General features: G+C 44.8%; 1 protein-coding gene across 1 annotated transcript in view; it reads left to right on the top strand.

The window, feature by feature from the left end:
• myo3b (myosin IIIB) overlaps nt 1-19295 on the top strand; it is a 153907-nt gene that overhangs the window by 39838 nt on the left and 94774 nt on the right. The window contains 2 exon segments of the mRNA XM_042067829.1: nt 6626-6691; nt 17271-17426. Coding sequence (XP_041923763.1) covers nt 6626-6691; nt 17271-17426 — 222 coding nt within the window.

The raw sequence follows: 19295 nt of genomic DNA, 5'->3' as shown, positions 1-19295 counted from the left end.
TGAAAGTAAGACATGCGAAAGGCCAACGAAAGTTTGTGTGTGTGTGTGTGTATTTGAGAAAGAGAGAGAGAAAGAAAGGGCGACTGTGGGTATAATATGCACTCCGGTCTCCCATTACCTTTGTCAGTGGTTTTTCTCTCTCTGTAGTCAAAATAGATATTTGGCTGAAGCGCGCAGATAAATCTGGCGAATAGCGGGACCTTTTTGTCTCCGGGGCGACGTGGCGGGCGCGGGGGTGATGGCGGCAGCCTGCGGAATAAATCACGCTGGCGTGCACGCTCAACCGTGAAATGATTCTGTTCACATGTCATCTGTCTCAAATATATTTCCCAGCAGCCACCTCTGTGGTGGGCCAGGTTGCGGGGCGAGGCTCGGCGCGTCTCGCGGGGCGCCACTCTGACGATTTTATACCCCTCGTATGGGGGACAGGACATCTGTTCCTCCGCTATATTTCCTGCTAAACAAGGTTGCGTCACATGCCCTCAAACAATGACAAATGCCTCGGAACTGCCAGATCTGAGAGAGAGGACCTTCAGACAATTAACACTCACACATACACACATACACACATACCCACACACACTCACACATACACACACGCGCATAAACACACACACACACTTTCTCTCTTTCTCTCTCTCTTTCTCTCTCTCTCTCTCACACATACGCACGCACACACACACACACACACTTTCTCACTTTCTCTCTTTCTCTCTGTCTATCTCACACACAGTCACACACACACACACACACACACACACACACACACACAAGGTCAGTGATTTAGGGAGGCGATTAGCCTCTGGACCAGAGTGATAAAGTGAGGGGGAAAAGGGTGTTTTACTGTCTCCCTCTTTTGTCCCTCTCAGATTTATTCCTTCCCTTTGGCATGTCCTTATCACCAGGCATGGCCCACAACACGGTCACTACATGTTTCAATTGGCTGTGGTCAAACTGTACGCTCTGTGCGCACACTGCAAGATAACCTAACCAATTATAATTCTGAGTTGTCAACTGGGTCACATCAGAGCTAAAACATTCATCGTCAGATCTTCTAATTGGGTGGCTTGAGCCTGCTTAACGACATAACACCAGTAGGGAATTTGGCCTGATTCTGAATGTTAGTTGGGTCCAACTGAAATTAGGCTAAATCAGGCTAAAATGCGAACACTGGGTCTGGGGTTAGGTGCCTTGACGGCCCTTATCTTTAAAACCTGTATCCCTCTCTCATATAGTACTAGTAGTAGTAGTAGTAGTGTGAGACTCTGTCTTTAGACATCCTCTTTATATACCTTTGTTACTGATTGTGTAAGACATGTCATCACTTATTTGGGTCAAAAAGTCCAGGGACAAAAATAAATTTGGGCAGTGTTTTTTTCCAGGACATATCTGTTTATCCTGCTATCAGTGTTGTAGGACAGGTGGGCTTCATGACTTTTGGTCACCCAAAATTGTGTTTATTCCTTATGTAAATACAAGTGAGGATTCATGCCTCACCAAAGACAACAATAGTTATACAGATATAGACAAAGGAAATATAAATTTGCATTGGGTACCTTTTAGGGAATATATGCATATTAATGAATGAATGATTGAATTCCAGAGAAACTGATCATTTGATTTTACCAAATATGTTTTTTATAATATCAATATTCATTGTTCCCTTTGCTGTTTCTACCGTCAATACTCTGTGTACTAATATCACATCCTAATGAGTTGAATCTGTAATTTTGTGAAAAAATAATGGATGTATATACATTAATGTGTATACACAGACAGGATTATGCCTACTAGTCAGGTAGCCTGTCCTTGCCCAGGTGCTGTGGAGTGGGCCTTGGAGGGAGGGGTGTGAGTTTCAACACACCAAAACTCTGCCAAGTCCACAGATTATTCAGTGGCTACGATATGTGTGAGACCGTTATCAGACAAAACACTTGGCCACTTTCTGCAACAAATATATCCATGGTCACTGAGCAGTAAAACATACAATTTATTGTTTTATTAACATTACCTGTAGATTTTCAATCAACCAAAATGGGCACACTACACAAACCACCAGCTCAGACAACCATGCAGTCTGCAGTTCAGTGCTGAGGGGGCTGATGTGTTCTGTCCCTGTGTGTGTGTGTGTGTGTGTGTGTGTGTGTGTGTGTGTGTGTGTGTGTGTGTGTCTGAGTGCTTCTGTGCGTGTGTGCATGTGTGTCTGTGTTTGTGTGTCTGTTTGTGTGTGTGTGTGTGTGTGTGTGTGTGTGTGTGTGTGTGTGTGTGTGTGTCTGAGTGCTTCTGTGCGTGTGTGCATGTGTGTCTGTGTTTGTGTGTCTGTTTGTGTGTGTGTGTGTGTGTGTGTGTGTGCGTGTGTGTGTGCGTGTGTGTGTGTGTGTGTGTGTGTGTGTGTCTGAGTGCTTCTGTGCGTGTGTGCATGTGTGTCTGTGTTTGTGTGTCTGTTTGTGTGTGTGTGTGTGTGTGTGTGTGTGTGTGTGTGTGTCTGAGTGCTTCTGTGCGTGTGTGCATGTGTGTCTGTGTTTGTGTGTCTGTGTGAATGCATGCATGCGTGTGTGTGTGTGTGTGTGTGTGTGTGTGTGTGTGTGTGTGTGTGTGTGTGTGTGTGTGTGTGTGTGTGTGTGTGTTGCAGCTGGACCCAACAGACACTGCTGGGCCTTGACTCTGACACAGCTGGGCCTCAGGACCCAGGGACCTAGAAATGACCCTTTACAGTAAAAAGTAAACAACCACTGGTGGTTCTTTTGTACTGTATGTGTCTGATTACTATTGCCGCAGGGCTGTCCACTCTATGTGTCCTAAGAGCCTTGAGAAGTAGAGCCAGAGACAGTGGGAACGTCTGTGATTGTGTGCAGGAGAGTTTTATTAATGGGAACGTCTGTGATTATGTGCAGGAGAGTTTTATTAATGGGAACGTCTGTGATTGTGTGCAGGAGAGTTTTATTAATAGGAACGTCTGTGATTGTGTGCAGGAGAGTTTTATTAATGCCGCCGTATTGCAGTTGTTAAGTTCAAAACACCGACATCAAACAAGGAGAAACACTATTTGTACTGATCAATAATGAAGTGAAAACCATTTCATATTTATCAATGGATTGCACTTAGTTTGTTGTGATGTTATTCTGGCTTTGTCCATTAGAATGTGCTGTGCTGTTGGATGGCAGATGGAAGGGACCGGTACGGCTCTATGGACATTGATGCTGAACAAGTTGATCCCTCCCTATAGAGGCAATTTCAGGGGTTTTTGCAGAGTTGTTGAGACTCCCTACCGACCAGATACATTCAGGCCCAAATCTCAGTTTTCACATATTTATTTCATCTATCTATCTACTGTATGTATTTAGATCACCTTCATATCTATTTCATCTATCTGTCTATGTATTTAGATCACCTTCATATCTATTTCATCTGTCTATCTATGTATTCATATCACCTTCATATCTATGTATTTAGATCACATTCATATCTATTTCATCTATCTATCTATGTATTTAGATCACCTTCATATCTATTTTTATCTCTATTGTCTTCATTTCTATTTCCGAGGCTTGAGATATTTGAGTGAGGACCGACACACTCAGGTCATTCACTTGGTTGGGATGATGGCCTGGCTTGGTTGGGATGATGGCCTGGCTTGTCTAGCAGAAGTGTAGGTGTGCCCTGGTGATGGATTGAATATGTGTGCGGCCAGGAAGTCGCGCGGGTGTGCAGGTGTGTCTGTGGAGTTTGTCTGTCTGTCTGTGTGTCTGTGTGTGTGTGTGTGTGTGTGTGTGTGTGTGTGTGTGTGTGTGTGTGTGTGTGTGTGTGTGTGTGGGAAGTGTGTTGAGAGCTGTATTTGTGCATCTCTCTCTCTGTCTCTTTCACTATGTGTATGAGAAGTGTGTTTGGGTATGTGTGGGTCTGTTTGAGCATCTGCCATTGTGTATGTGTGTGTATGTGTGTGTGTGTGTGTGTGTGTGTGTGTGTGTCTTTATTTGCTCAGGCAGTAGCTCTGTCGTTTCTCTCTCTCCTCTCTCCTACTTAAAGGCCACTGGCCTGCAGCAGCACACAGGTCAATGCACACGCGCAGATCTTTTTATAAAACCCATTTGTCACTGTTCTCATGCATAGAGCGTCCATGAGCTTTTTAAAAGGGCAAACTAACATTTATATATTATAGAAGCCATTCTAAAGCGAACAGACCCCAAGCCCTTGCCATCAGTGCTTTGTCAGTGAGATGAAATGTCTGTTTGCCTGGAGAGGCTGTGTTCACTTTATTACGGTGTTAAAGGTGTTCTAATCAATGCTGGGTAACATCACTTCTGTTGACTTTCAAACAAAGCAGAGAGCTACCTCGCTACTTCCTCCCCCTCCCTCCGGTGCTGCTCCTGTGCAATTGAAAATCTCCTAAACGCGCATCTCGTCTGTGATTTGCTGGAACAGTTTGTAATGTTTTTATGGGCTAGGTTTGCTCAGGTTGTTTTTGTTGCCGTTTTTGGAGCCTGGGCTGTCCACAGAGATTGTGTTTTTTTCAGTGTATTCAGGACACAGACAGCTAGCGGTTGGTTAGGTGATGTTTGCAGTAAGTGACATCAAATGTATTAGCCTTAAAGACGCTTTGCATTGCTTAGAGCACCTTTAAGTGAGTTAAGTAACAAGTAACAAGGCTGTGTTCACTTTAACAAGTAACAAGGCTGCGTTCACTTTATTACGGTGTTAAGTAACAAGTAACAAGGCTGTGTTCAGTTTATTACGGTGTTAAGTAACAAGCAACAAGGCTGTGTTCACTTTATCACGGTGTTAAGTAACAAAGCATTTTAGCTGCATCTTGCTCAGATGCCGGGGACGCTGAATAACACACCTGCAGTGACGTTTGGCCCCCCTAGTCAAGTCATGACTGACTAAATATTTTACCCATGCTGACAGCATGGCAGCAACAGCCAACACACACACACACACACACACACACACACACACACACACACACACACACAGAGAGATGCCCTAGACATCTGTCAGAGGGAGTGTGGTGGCGGAGATTACAAATAAAGCCGTTTGTGTTTACATGAGGAGTCGACGCTCCCTGACAAACACAAGGAGAGGGGGGAATGCAGAATGGGGGAGCAACATGACTGAGAATGTCTGACAGCGGCGTTGTGTCATGTCGTGTCGTGTCGTCTTCGCCGGTTCCATGTTTACTCTCTCTAAGCGTAAGAGGCCGCGCTGCGAAGAAACATCAAGGCCAACGCGTAGCTGCAGGCTCGTATTATAGTTTAGAATTTCTTTTTTTTTCTGCATGCACAGAGACGGATATACACACAAGTGCTAGCACACACACACACACACACGCGCACACACACAGGGGTGCAAAAGAGCGAGCAAGCCTTTGATCCGGGCCTCCAGAATAAGGGCAATGCCTGTCGGAATCTTCATCAAAGGCTGGGGTGACTTAGAGCGGCAGCGTGGAGAATGACAGATTATCTCTCCACCTCCTTCCTCCCTCTACACCTCCCACTAACCCCCACCCCCACCCCCAAAACCCCCGCACCAGAGAGACAGAGAGAGGGGGAGAGAGAGAGAGAGGGAGAGAGAGGGAGAGAGAGAGAGCTGTTTAAGGGCGTAACGCTCAGGCTGTGGAGCTTTGTTCTTGGGAAGACGTTGGGAGTGAGATGAAGACACAGGGAGACGCAGGAAGTTTTCTATATATAACTATATAAAAAAGACAATAAAGAAATCTTTCATGTCTTTCAACAGCTATTACGGCTGCTCTCCAATAACTAAAGGAGAAGAAAAGTGTTGAAGAAGACAGAAAATATCTGGTCACTGCATGCCTGTGTTGTGTGCATGTGTTTATGGAGTGTGTGTTTGTATGCGTGTGTACGTGTGTTTTATGTGTGTTTGTGTATGTGTGTTTTATGTGTATGTGTGTGTGTGTGTGTATATGTACATGTGTGTTTTATGTGTGTGTGTGTGTGTGTATGCGTATATGTGCGTATATGTGTGAGTGAGTGTGCATGGGTGTATGAGTGATGGTGGTTCTACCTCTTCAGTTCTCCTCCCTCTTCCCCCCACTGTCGGGTCCTCCCACCATTTAGCTCAGGCCTCCCTCTCAGACGCCCGTCTGCTTATGAATCACCTGCACTAAATGCTGCTGACGGCGGATTTCCACGCAGGCATTATTCTCCGCCGCCTCGGGGGCAGATGCTGTGTGTCGGGTGCTGCGGAGCTGCCGTCGTTTGTCTCTCTCTCTCTCGCCTCAGTGGCCGCCCTGGTTGTGTTGGACGGCATCGCTTGGCTGAAAGTGTTTAGCTAGGCCATTTACTGCGGCCGAAAGAGCAGCACGTGGCCTCACACACTCAGCAGAGACCTCACACACATCTGAGCCACCGCTTCAGCTCTCCAGGGATCTCCTTCAACTACTGGGCCCAAGTCATGACACATGAGTCAGTGCTGATATGATATGTGTCATGAGATCGTGGGCTTCTAGGTGACAGTCTGGAAAACAAACATCTCCACTGTTGCTATCTAGTGTTGATTTAGTCTCTGATGTGTTTTTGTTTTTGTTTCTGTGTGTGTGTGTGTGTGTGTGTGTGTGTGTGTGTGTATGTGTGTGTGTGTGTGTGTGTGTGTGTGTGTGTGTGTTTAGGAACCCATCGCCTACTCTGCGCCAGCCAGATCAGTGGTGTAGGAGCTTCAGTCACTTCATAGCCCAGTGAGTACCTGACCTCTCTCTTCTCCTCTTCTTCTCCTCTCCTCCTATCCTCACATCACCCCCCCCCTCTTCTCCTCTCTTCCCCTACTCACCTGTAATCTGACTTTTTTGTTTCCTCTCCTTCTCCTCCTCTTCTCCTCCTCTTCTCCTCTCCTTCTCCTCCTCTTCTCCTCCTCTTCTCCTCCTCGTCTCCTCTCCTTCTCCTCCTCTTCTCCTCCCCTCTTTTCTCTTCTCTTCCCCCTCTTGCATCCTCTCCAACCCCATCGGCCCTTTCCCAACAACAGTACATACAATGAGGAAAATGTCTACATTGAATTGCACACGGTCACTTCCTATACAGTTATCTCCTTTAAAGAGACACCAGGCAAGCCTGATGCTTTTTCTCTACGAAACTTTGCATCTTGGGTTTTCGCTGCTTTTTCGCCGGCTCTGCCATTATACACACGTTTGCAACAATCGCTAGCGTTTCGTTAGCCTGCCTCTGTGCTGTGGATGCAGGATGTAAACTGATCCTGCTTCGGTCGGCGGGTACGATACACTGAACTTGCAAGCGGGATATTCTTCCTACAGGCAGTAGGGGCGGGCGAGAGAGTCTTCATTCGCCCTGTAATGAGTCATTTAACCATATACCGACTTACGAAGATGAGTAATTAACACAAAAACGTTGCCCTGTGTCCCTTTAACTCTGGAACGCCTGTCAACTCTGCAACAGACTAGGGCTAGAGTGAGTCTCCTTGACCCTGGACATTAGTCATTTACTCCACATGAAGTAGCCCATAGAAGAGCCTAAAACCGTTTGTTCATACTGTAGGATACTGTAGGATAGTCTTTAGTCTTTTACTCATAGCAGCGTCTAAACCACCATATTTAAGTGGTTTTTGAAGTTCTCAGAAGCTTGCTGGATGTAAGCTACAGTCACGTTACTTCACTCGAGTGCTGTCATGTCTGAATAAAGAGACATTTCAATCAATCACTTCAGTTTCTTAATGCTGTTTAAGCTCAAGTGAGGAGCGTATTTGGTGGAATTGCCTCTCAAGTTGTCAGAGTCAGCTCTTTGATGTCTGCTCAAAGCAGGAGCACCATTCTGTGTCATATGACAAGCACAGTGGATATCTTCCTATACTTTTCTGAACTGGCTTATCGATGTGGAGAACAAATACAGCATATATATCTTTGCCTAGAAACAATATTTATAATATTTCAGGAGTGGCTGCAGGCTGAATTTCTGTGAATTCCTGTTTTAGATTAGATTGGATTCACCTGCTTTATTGATTTTTCATCTTCATGTAATTTAGGGTGAGGCCATCTCTATTACCACAACACAATTGGCCTTCTTATTTCCCCGTGCCCAACTGTTAATGACAAAACCAAAGGAACAAGAGAAATAGCCCATACTAATTCATCCAGGTTTATGACTGGAAATCGCATCCTGTCACATCCTCCCCCATACAGTACGTAAAAGCCATATGTGGAAGACATGACTAAATGAGACAGAGGAGAGATATGGTCCCAGCCGCAGAGGAGAGATATGGTCCCAGCCGCAGAGGAGAGATATTGTCCCACCCGTTGGTCCTGGCCTGCTGAATAATACCCATAATTCTCTCCTGGTTGGTCTGAGCATGGCTTGGAGATGGCGAGGCAGTTATTATTGTTTCATAATGGTGAAGGAACACATCAAACAGAAAAGACACAGACACAGGCCACACACACCCAAACACACACACACACACACACACACACACACACACACACACACACACACACACACACACACACACACACACACACACACCTTCTTCAGTGGCTTCCTGCTCTTTCCTCTCTGAATGGAACACACTGCTCTACTGCTTCTGAAATGATGAATACAGTGTTTCATGAACATGAAATAAATCACTTTTAAGCTTCAATCCTTTTTTTGTCATGATTGGAAATATTTAGCCATGCTGATTTACATTTTTGTCTTTTCCTGAAAATGTTAAAATATATGAAAGGTTTGGATGGAGACCCATATTGTATTTTCATTCAACTATAGGATATGTGGTGCCAGGTTTTGCTCATGGTTAACTGCAGACCATTGGGTGCTACAGTAGCTCGCTCTTGCACACACACACACACACACACACACTCTCTCTCTCTCTCTCTCTCCTTCCCTCCCTCCCTCCCTCCCACTCTCACTCTCACTCTCACTCTCTCACACACAATAACACACATACACTCTCACTCACATATATTCTCTCTCTCTCTCTCTGTCTCTCTCTCACACACACACACACACATACACAGGTTGAACTTTTCCACAATACTGGTAACTGAATAAACTGAATGACTAACTGAATGAATCCTGGAAAAAACACTGTATCTCGACATTTACTAAATTTGACCAGTGTCAATAAGCTGTGTTTTACCCCCAAAAGTGATGAGATTTGTTACATCACCATCACAAACAAGCATATAAAAAGAGTTTATGCAGACTCTATGACACACACAACACCAGCTCCTACTACTACTACTACTACTACTACTACCACCACTAGTACTACTATTAATAATTTTCCTTTGGGGATTATTACAGTTTCTATCTATTTATCTATCTACTACTACTATATATACTACTACTGCTACTACTATTACTACTGCTACTACGTAACATACCAGTTTTGACAATGAGGTCTGTCATCTCACTGCTGGTGCTGCTGTTCTCCATGTGTGGAGCTCAGACTCAGAGCACCCAGACTGAAGTTCAGACAGAGAGCCAGAGCACTGGGGCTGCTGCTGCTGCGGTCACTACCCAGCTGGACGTCTCTGCTGAGCTCAGGGAACTCAGAGACATGGTGGTGGAGCTGAGAGTGCTGCTGACTGTCACCCAGAGTGAATTACAGAACACCAAGGCAGAAATGGAGGCTGAGGTAGAGAATTTGAAGATGGAGAATGCAGCACAAGGCACAGAGCTGACTGTGATGAAAGAAAGACTGGTGGCCAGTGAGACTAAAGTGGAGGCTCTGGACAGGGTGAATGCAGCACAAGACACAGAGCTGGCTGCTGTGAAGACTGAGCTGGCCGTGCTGAAGACCAGACTGGCTGCTAGTGAAACTGAAGTGGTGAATCTGAGGAAGGAAACTGCAGCACAGACAGCTGATCTGAGGTCAGTCACTGAGAGACTTGTCATCACTGAGACTGACATGGAGCACATGAAGAAAGACACTGCAGCCCAACACACAGACCTGACCACCATGAAGACTGAAGTGATGAACCTGAAGATGGAAAATGCAGCACAAGAGACCAGACTGTCTACCAGTGAGACTGAAGTGGAGAACCTGAAGAAGGAAACTGCAGCACAAGAGGCAGAGCTGACAGCAGTGAAGACCAGAGTGACAGCCACTGAGACTGAAGTAGTGGATCTGGAGAAAGACATTGCAGCACAACACACTGACCTAGCAATCACGAAGACTGAAGTGATGAACCTGACAATGGCAAATGCAGCACAAGAGACAGAGCTGACTACCATGAAGACTGAAGTGATGAACCTGACGATGGCAAATGCAGATCAAGAGGCAGAGCTGACAGCAGTGAAGACCAGACTGGCAGCCATTGAGACTGATGTAGAGAATCTGGAGGAAAAGATTACAGAGCAACCCAAGGTGGCATTCTCAGCAGCTCTGGGTAGAAACAAACAGGCTGGGAACACTGAGATGAACTTGGTCTTCACTAAAATCATCACCAATATTGGACAGGCCTACAACAGCACAACAGGCTTCTTCACAGCTCCAGTCAGAGGAGTCTACTACTTCAGATTCACTGTGATGGACATTATAACCTCACAGATGACTGTCTTCATGTATAAGAATACAATGCTGGTGATGCGTTTGAATGAGTTTGGTACTGATCGGAAACACAGCTATCTGTCCAGTGGTGTGACTCTGCAGCTGGAGGAGGGAGATGTAGTTAACATGCGACTCCCTGCTCACCGAAAGCTCCAAGATAGTTCTGATAACCACAACATCTTCAGTGGCTTCCTGCTCTTTCCTCTCTGAATGGAACACACTGCTCTACTGCTTCTGAAATGATGAATACAGTGTTTCGTGAACATGAAATAAATCATTTTTAAGCTTCAATCCTTTTTTTTGTCATGATTGGAAATATTTTGCTATGCTGATTTACATTTTTGTCTTTTCCTGAAAATGTTAAAATATATGAAAGGTTTGGATGGAGACCCATATTGTGTTTTCATTCAACTGTAGGATATGTGGTGCCAGGTTGTGCTCACGGTTAACTGCAGGCCATTGGGTGCTAGCTATCTCTCTCTCTCACACACACACACACACACACACACACACACACACACACACAATAACAAACACACACACACACACACACAAAATAACACACATACACTCTCACTCACATATACACTCTCTCTCTCTGTCTCTCTCTCACACATACACACACACACACACACATACACAGACAGGTTTAACTTTTCCACAAAGTGATAAGATTTGTTACATCACCATCACAAACAAGCATATAAAAAGGGTTTCTGCAGACTGTATGACACATACAACACCAGCTCCTACTACTACTACTACTACTACCACCACTAGTACTACTATTAATAATTTCCCTTTGGGGATTATTACAGTTTCTATCTATTTATCTATCTACTACTACTATATATACTACTACTACTATTACTACTGCTGCTACGTACTGTAACATACCAGTCTTGACGATGAGGTCTGTCATCACACTGCTGGTGCTGCTGTTCTCCATGTGTGGAGCTCAGACTCAGAGCACCCAGACTGAAGTTCAGACAGAGAGCCAGAGCACTGGGGCTGCTGCTGCAGTCTCTACCCAGCTGGACGTCTCTGCTGAGCTCAGGGAACTCAGAGACATGGTGGTGGAGCTGAGGCTAACTCTGAGATTCACTCAGGATGAACTACAAAACACCAAATCATTGTTGGACAAAATGGAGGCTGAGAATGATGCTCTAAACACAAAAATGACAGCACAAGAGACAGAACTGATCACTATGAAGACTGCAGTCATGCACCTGATCGAGGCAAATGCAGCACAAGAGACCAGACTGGCTACCAGTGAGACTGAGGTGGAGAACCTGAAGATGGAAACTGCAGCACAAGAGGCAGAGCTGACAGCAGTGAAGACCAGACTGGCAGCTACTGAGACTGAAGTAGTGAGTCTGGAGAAAGAGATCACAGAGCAATCCAAGGTGGCATTTTCAGCAGCTCTGTTTAATTCAGGATACATAGAGGCTGGGAATACTGACTTGAACTTGGTCTTCACTAAAATCATCACCAATGTTGGGCAGGCCTACAGCAGCACAACAGGCTTCTTCACAGCTCCTGTCAAGGGAGCCTACTACTTCAGATTCACTGTGATGGATCTCATAACCTACCATATGACTGTCTTGATGTATAAGAATGGAAAGCAGGTGATGCGTTTGGATGAGTATGGTACTGATGGACTTCACTCCTATCTCCCTAGTGGTGTGACTCTGCAACTGGAGGAGGGAGATTTAGTTAACATGCGAATCCCTGCAGGCCAAAGGCTCTTTGATGATTCTAGCAACCACAGCACTTTCAGTGGCTTTCTGCTCTTTCCTCTCTAATTGGAGCATACTTGTCTGACTGCATGTTGTGAAATGATAAATACAGTGTTTCATGAACATGAGCAAATAAACGTTTAAACTGCAATCCCTTTGTGTCATTATTGGAAATATTGAGCAATGCTGAAGCAACACAGATTCACATTTTATTCATTTCCTGAAAGTGATAAAATATATGAAAGAGTTGGATGGTGACATACAGTGTATTGTATGTTCATTTAACTGTAGGACGTGTGGTTCCAGGTTGTGCTACAGTTAACGGCAGGCGATTTTGTGTTAGCTCACTCTCTGGTTGAAGTAGTGTTAGCTTGTTCTGTGTTAAAGTTAGTGTTAGCTCACTCTCTGGTAGAGGTAGTATTAGCTCACTCTCTGGTGGAGGTAGTTTTAGCTTGCTCAGTGGTAGAGGTATACTCTTAAAACCAATGTGTTGAAAACAACACAACTTGTGTTGTTTTTAACACATCTTTGTGTCCAGACAGGAACAACACAGTTTGTATTGTTTCCTTTTTTATTTGTTACACAATATGTGTTCAAAATAACACAATTTACGCTCAAAACGACACAACTTGCGTTGTTTTTTTTTACACATCTCTGTGTCCAGATAGGGACAACACATTCGTTTTAAGAGTGAGTTAGCTCGCTTTGTGGTAGAAGTAGTGTTAGCTCACTTTCTGGTAGAGATAGCTTCTTCTGTGGTAGAGGTAGTGTTAGCTTGCTCTGTGGTAGAGGTAGTGTTATCTTGCTCTCTGGTAGTTTTAGTGTTAGCTTGCTCTGTGGTAGAGGTAGTGTAAGCTTGTTCTCTAGTAGTTTTAATGTTATCTTGCTCTCTGGTAGTTTTAGTGTTAGCTTGCTTTATGGTAGAGGTAGTGTAAGCTTGTTCTCTAGTAGTTTTAATGTTATCTTGCTCTCTGGTAGTTTTAGTGTTAGCTTGCTTTATGGTAGAGGTAGTGTAAGCTTGTTCTCTAGTAGTTTTAATGTTATCTTGCTCTCTGGTAGTTTTAGTGTTAGCTTGCTTTATGGTAGAGGTAGTGTAAGCTTGTTCTCTAGTAGTTTTAATGTTAGCTTGTTCTCTGGTAGTTTTAGCGTTAGCTTGCTCTGTGGTAGTTTTAATGTTAGCTTGCTCTGTGTAGGCCTACTCTGTTGGTGTTCCTGTGTAGCTGGGGGCTTAACTTAGGCCCGGTGCAGCGTGACCAAACACAACACAAGCAGCTTTGCAAGCCTGCAGCAAACTGATCTGCCTCACTCTGTCAGCTCTCTTTCTTTCCCAACGATCTCTCTCTCTCTCTCTCCCTCTGTATTTTTGTCCTAAGACATTTTTTTCTTCCCTCTCTATCTCTCTCTTTCCATCTGTCACCTTTATCTTCCCTCAGTTCTTTCTCCTGTTCCTCCTCACTGTCTGTTCTTAATAATCACTCTCATTTCCCCTCTCTCTCTCTCTCTCATATGCATCATCTCTCTCCAGTCTAAATGAGGGAAGGTCTCTTATTCCATGACTGGGGAGGTCAGGAGAGCAGTGTGATTTGATTCATTGAGGACTAATGACAGACCTGCCTTTGACTGCAGTATAATACGTTTGTTCAGTTCAGACGCACACATACAGCGTGACTTGAACGATGAACATCACCGTTTATGCATTAATTAATTAATGAATTGATTCTTGCACTCATTAATTTATTAATTAATGTATTAATGCATTCATTTCATTCATAATGTTCATTCATTCTTTATTTTTGTTGATTTCCCTCTTTCTTTCCTCGATTTCCTTTTCTTTCTTGGGGCTCTCTGTAACTTATCGGTGTCTCCTGTGGGTTTGTCATATAATATATCATATATTTGGTGGGTCAGGGGCTCCCAGCAGGAGTGTCTGGGCCTCATTCTCTCAGGAAAAATGTTTAATAATCTTTTAAAAAGAACAAAACCAAAAAAAAAAAGAAAAAAACACATGCCCTGTCTACAAAGCCCTTGCATGCTCACAGCACAATGACTAACGGCTTTGTTGAACCAAACGAAACCAAACCAAACAGCCAAACAAAACAAAACACACACACACACACACACCCACACAAAGCTCTCATAGTGTCCCATTCCATTAGGGTCTTAAATGTCTCCTGATAGATTGACACAGCTGCTTGAGCTGTCACTGTTAGCGTGGTGTAAATATGGGCAGAGGGCTTTTAAATGGGGCCCGCGGTGGCTATTAGGAGGAAATGTTTAGAGTGTGAATGGCGGCCGGTATCAGATGAGAAATAATTCTGTCTAATAAATTCTCTGAGAGCCCGTACGGCGATACAATGAGAGCGAACGGTGACAATGTTATCAGACACCACAGGCTGTTTGTTCAGCTCTCAGAGACTATTCTAGTGGGTGTGTGTGTGTGTGTGTATGTGTGAAAGAGAGATACTGTGTGTGCGATGCAGTGTGTGTGTGTGTGTGTGTGTGTATGTGTGTGAGTGTGTGTGCGTGTGTGTGTGTGTGTGTGTTCCGGCGCTTTTGTGTACACACACATGAATATGTATTTTCTGTGTTTGTGTCCCCTGTGTGTGGACGTGTGTTGTTAGTGACACACACACGCACACACACTCACACACAAACGCACACGCATGCGCACACACACACACACTCACACACAAACACAAACGCATGCACACACACACACACACACACACACATACACACACGCACACACGCACACACACACACACACACAGTACATCCAGACCAGCCTGGTGCCAGACCCCGCAGTGCTCTTGACACACCTGTAGTGAAGTGTGTAGACTTCCTCTCTTGCAGTAAGACAAGGTAGAGGGAGTGGACAGAAATGACCGGTCTCACTCTCAATACAGATGATGGGGGCTGGGAGAGGAGCAGAGATGGCCAGAGTTGCCTTACTGTTGCTCATGTGTGGGGCCACAGCTATCTTGAGTCAGAAAGAAATATATTCCCCTACTGCTGTTGCACACTTAGCAATATTCAGAAATGGAGGAAGAGAGAGAGAGAGGGAGGGAGGGGGTGAGAGAGAGAGAGAGAGAAAGATAGAATTCTGTAAAAAGTACTATGGGACATATGGACACACTGAACTGCATTGTGTGTGTACAGAATAGTGCAGTGTGTTGACACATACTATATGACCAGCTATATGGCAGACTGCATAAGATAGTGACCTACTGTAAATGGTTTACAAAAGGCAGTATGTACACACAGTTAATTTCCCCTGTACTAACACACAGACACACTGCTCACACACATGCACATACACACACACACAGAGAGAGAGAAAGAGAGAGAGAGAGAGGAGATAGCTGTTTGAATTGGGTGCCATGGTGATGGAATCACTCAGAGAAAGATAGAGAGAGACAGAGAGAGGGAGAGGCAGAGAAAGAGATGGGTGTGTGTGTGAGAGAGAGAGAGAGAGAGAGAGAGAGAGAGAGAGAGAGACAAAGAGAGAGAGAGAGAGAGAACCAAAACACACCATCTGACAGACTGTGGATGGCAGGGTTCAGTGTGGCCAGTGTCCGGCTTATCTCCTGTGCTACACTGCTGATCTGCTCAACAGAACCTTCGACAGGTAGCCAGACAGCACTGCAGAATGCTCAGGTGAACCCTCTCCTCCCTGTCGCGCTGCTACAGTAAGGGCTCTGTGTGTGTGTGTGTGTGTGCGCTTGGTTGCAGGTCTAGAGGGAATCTCCACAGGCCAGATGAGGGTCATGCTGGAAGCTGTTTCGTGTTTGCTGGAGATGTGTTTGCTGGAGATGTGTTTGCTGGAGATGTGTGTCAGGGACACATGGGCATGGGCCATCTCTACTGCTGTCCGTTTGTCTTTTTCTCCTGAAAAACAAACACTTGTGTGCACCAGTGACTACAGAGCTCATTGAGTATTCTGTCTCTGACACAAATGTTGGTTGGGCAAGGGTCCACTAGTTTATATAGTTTATTCATAATAACACCATTATTTGGACAGTATATTTAATGTATAGGTGTTTGTAAATGCTGTGCAAACCTCTTATTTATCAGGATGTGTCTCAGCGTTGCTATGAGCACCTTTCACATTTGTCTCCTGTTGTGTGCTTATACTCTTGTTGCTCGGTGTCGATTAAAATGTTCTCACATACATACCTACTCTCAAATGAGTAATTGACAGATTTGTGTGTTTATCTGTCTCTGGCTCTGTTCGAAATGGGAAAAACTGCTGCCGTTTAAGATATCTAACAAGGGAGCGAGGCAACAAGTGCTGTTCGAAAACACCAAACTCTCTCTTCCTGCCTTCTAAGATACCTTAGAACTACCCCGATGACGGTCATTTTTGAAAAGTAAACTAAGATGGTGGATGACACCCTTAACAGCTGATTGTGTTGAAATGTAATTTCTTCGACTTGTTTTGCTTAGATTTGTCGAAATCTAGCGGGAAATAAACATTGTACTGTCTGATTATACCATTGTTCTAACCATTGATAGCGTCTGGTATGATTTTCTTTCTCTGTCAGACAACTATCTACCGTAAGCGTGCTAGCTCCCATAAGCTAGTTTAACATTCTTGCTTGTGCTAACGTCATACCGTAGTGTCAACGTTCTCTTAAGAGACTGTTCGAAACTATCGTTCTTAAAAGATGCCTTCACTCCAAAGTCATGTCGTATGAGATAGACAGACACACACATACACACACACACACACACACACACACACACACACACACATACACACCAAAGTCATGTCTTATGAGACAGCTCTGCATCACGGCAGTGAGGCAGCAAGGCAATGCCTTCCGTCCATTTTGAATGGACCCTGCTTGTGCTGGCTTGTATGTATGTTTGATGCGCTCGTTTGTGTGTGTGTGTGTGTTCATGCGTATGTGTTTTTGTGTGTGTGTACGTGTGTGTGTGTTTGTGTGTGTTTTTGTTCATACGTGTTGTTGTTTGTGTGTATGTGTGTTCACTCCTGTGTGTTTGTGTGTTTGTCAGGTGCCTAATAAAGGACTTTGAGACGCGGCCGTCCGTCACCCACCTGCTGGAGCACCCGTTCATAAAGCAGGCTCATGGCCATGACTCCAGCCTGCGCAAGCAGCTCTCCGCACTTATCAAGGAGCAGCAGGAGCACGGCTGCAGGAGGAGGACCAGGTACACACACACACACACACACACACACACACACACACACACACACACACACACACACACACACACACACACATATGAGTACACACATACTGTATGACAGACATGCAGGCATACCCAACTGAATTACTTTTGCTGTATCTTCAGTAAAACAGGACCTATGGGTAACAGGACTGATGTTGTAATGTGTAGAACAGCACAAAACAGATGCCCTATATTCACTGATGTAACAATAAGAATGTAAAGGTATTTAGTCTTTTTGATCTTAGGCCATTTTAATCAGTGTAACTTTATGAAGGAGCATTTTCACTGCAGAACTGTGCCTCAAAAGTGACTGTAATTCTGGCAATTGCCAGCAGAGGGCACCAGTCCCTCTCTGAGCACTGATCATTCCCAACTCCAGCCAATGAGGCTGCCAGTGAGGTTTCTGCTGGAACTGATGATTAAGGCCCAGGGAGGTGATGTGTCTGAGCCTAATTTAATGCTAGCGATTGTGTAGGCTAACCCTGATGGATAATAATAATACTTTTATCACTAAGGATCATCACCCGAGAGAGAGTGAGATAGAGAGAGAGAGAAAGAGAGAGAGAGAGACTGTCTGTGCAAGAGTAAGTGAGTCCTGTATGTGTCATGAGTGTGTTACAGAAAGAGCGAGAGAGAGAGAAAGAGAGAGAGTGTGTGTGTGTAAGCGGCAGAGAGGCGTTCAAGTATAAAATTCTGCAGGCCTTTTTATGTTCTCGATCCTCCTCTCTCATTTTCTCACCCCCCCCCCCCCCCCCCTCTCTCGCACTCTTTTTATCATTGTCCGATTATGCCACTAGAGGAGGCTGAACTATCAGACAGAATCACAATTTAATTAACAGGCGACCGCTGAACTTTCTCCATCCGCCCCCTCACACTCTGCACTCTCTCAATCATATCAGACGCACAGAGATCCATCACATCGAACTCTCCGCTTTAACACGGCTCTTCAGGTCTAATTAGGAGGCGAACAGAGAGTAACACCGACTTCTGTCTGACTTGAGCCTCTTCAGAGTTTGAGTGTTGGAAATGGGAAAGAAGAACTTTATTTGATTCAGCGGTCTCGTGCGGAAGTGATAAACCTGAGTGCATGTCGTTTTGCTTCCACATGACTGTGTATTGTAGCAGAACTTGGGCTGTATTACTAAATTACTAAAACATTTAATAATAAGTTAGGAGGCAATTGTGTGAAGTTATATTTGCTGTGCAAGTTATGTATTTATTTATTTACACAAGTATCAGCGACAGCACACGGTCCATCAGCCGAGTGTGTTATTCTGCCCTCTGACTGGCATTTTCTGGCTGCGCTACCTGATTTAGCATGTCGACAAGTACAGTGATGTATGTACAGTGATGTATGTCCCTATCTGATTTACCATGTTGAAAAATACATTGATATATGTCCCTATATTATTTCCCATCTAAACAAATACAGTGATGTATGTTCCTCGTAGGGGCTTTCCAGCTCTGTCTGAGAGTACTGATGGAGTACTGATGGAATAGAGTAGCATCCTTCACGCCTGCCCGCCAACAGCTTTGCCACCTCGGTGGACACATTACATAAGGAGCGGGCTGCTAATCGGCTAGCATCAGTCATGCACTGATTGCGGCCCCCTAAGTCCGTTTACCAGAAGTGGGATCACCGGCCTTAAGGTCAGAGCTGGTGAAGCGAGACTGATCCAGGAACGCCTGTCCTCTGGCATGAGATGGAGAGGATGAGAGAGACAGAGAGAGGGGAGGGAGAGAGAGAGAGAGAGAGAGAGAGAGAGAGAGAGAGAGAGAGAGAGAGACTGTGACAGAAAGAGGAGCAGTGACCACTGAGCAACGCGCCCACAGACACACACACACACA

This window comes from Alosa sapidissima, chromosome 2, assembly GCF_018492685.1.
Source record: "Alosa sapidissima isolate fAloSap1 chromosome 2, fAloSap1.pri, whole genome shotgun sequence".
Taxonomy (NCBI): Eukaryota; Metazoa; Chordata; class Actinopteri; order Clupeiformes; family Clupeidae; genus Alosa; species Alosa sapidissima.
Note: the sequence above shows the minus strand (reverse complement) of the source record. Positions and strands in the feature narration are given on the sequence as shown.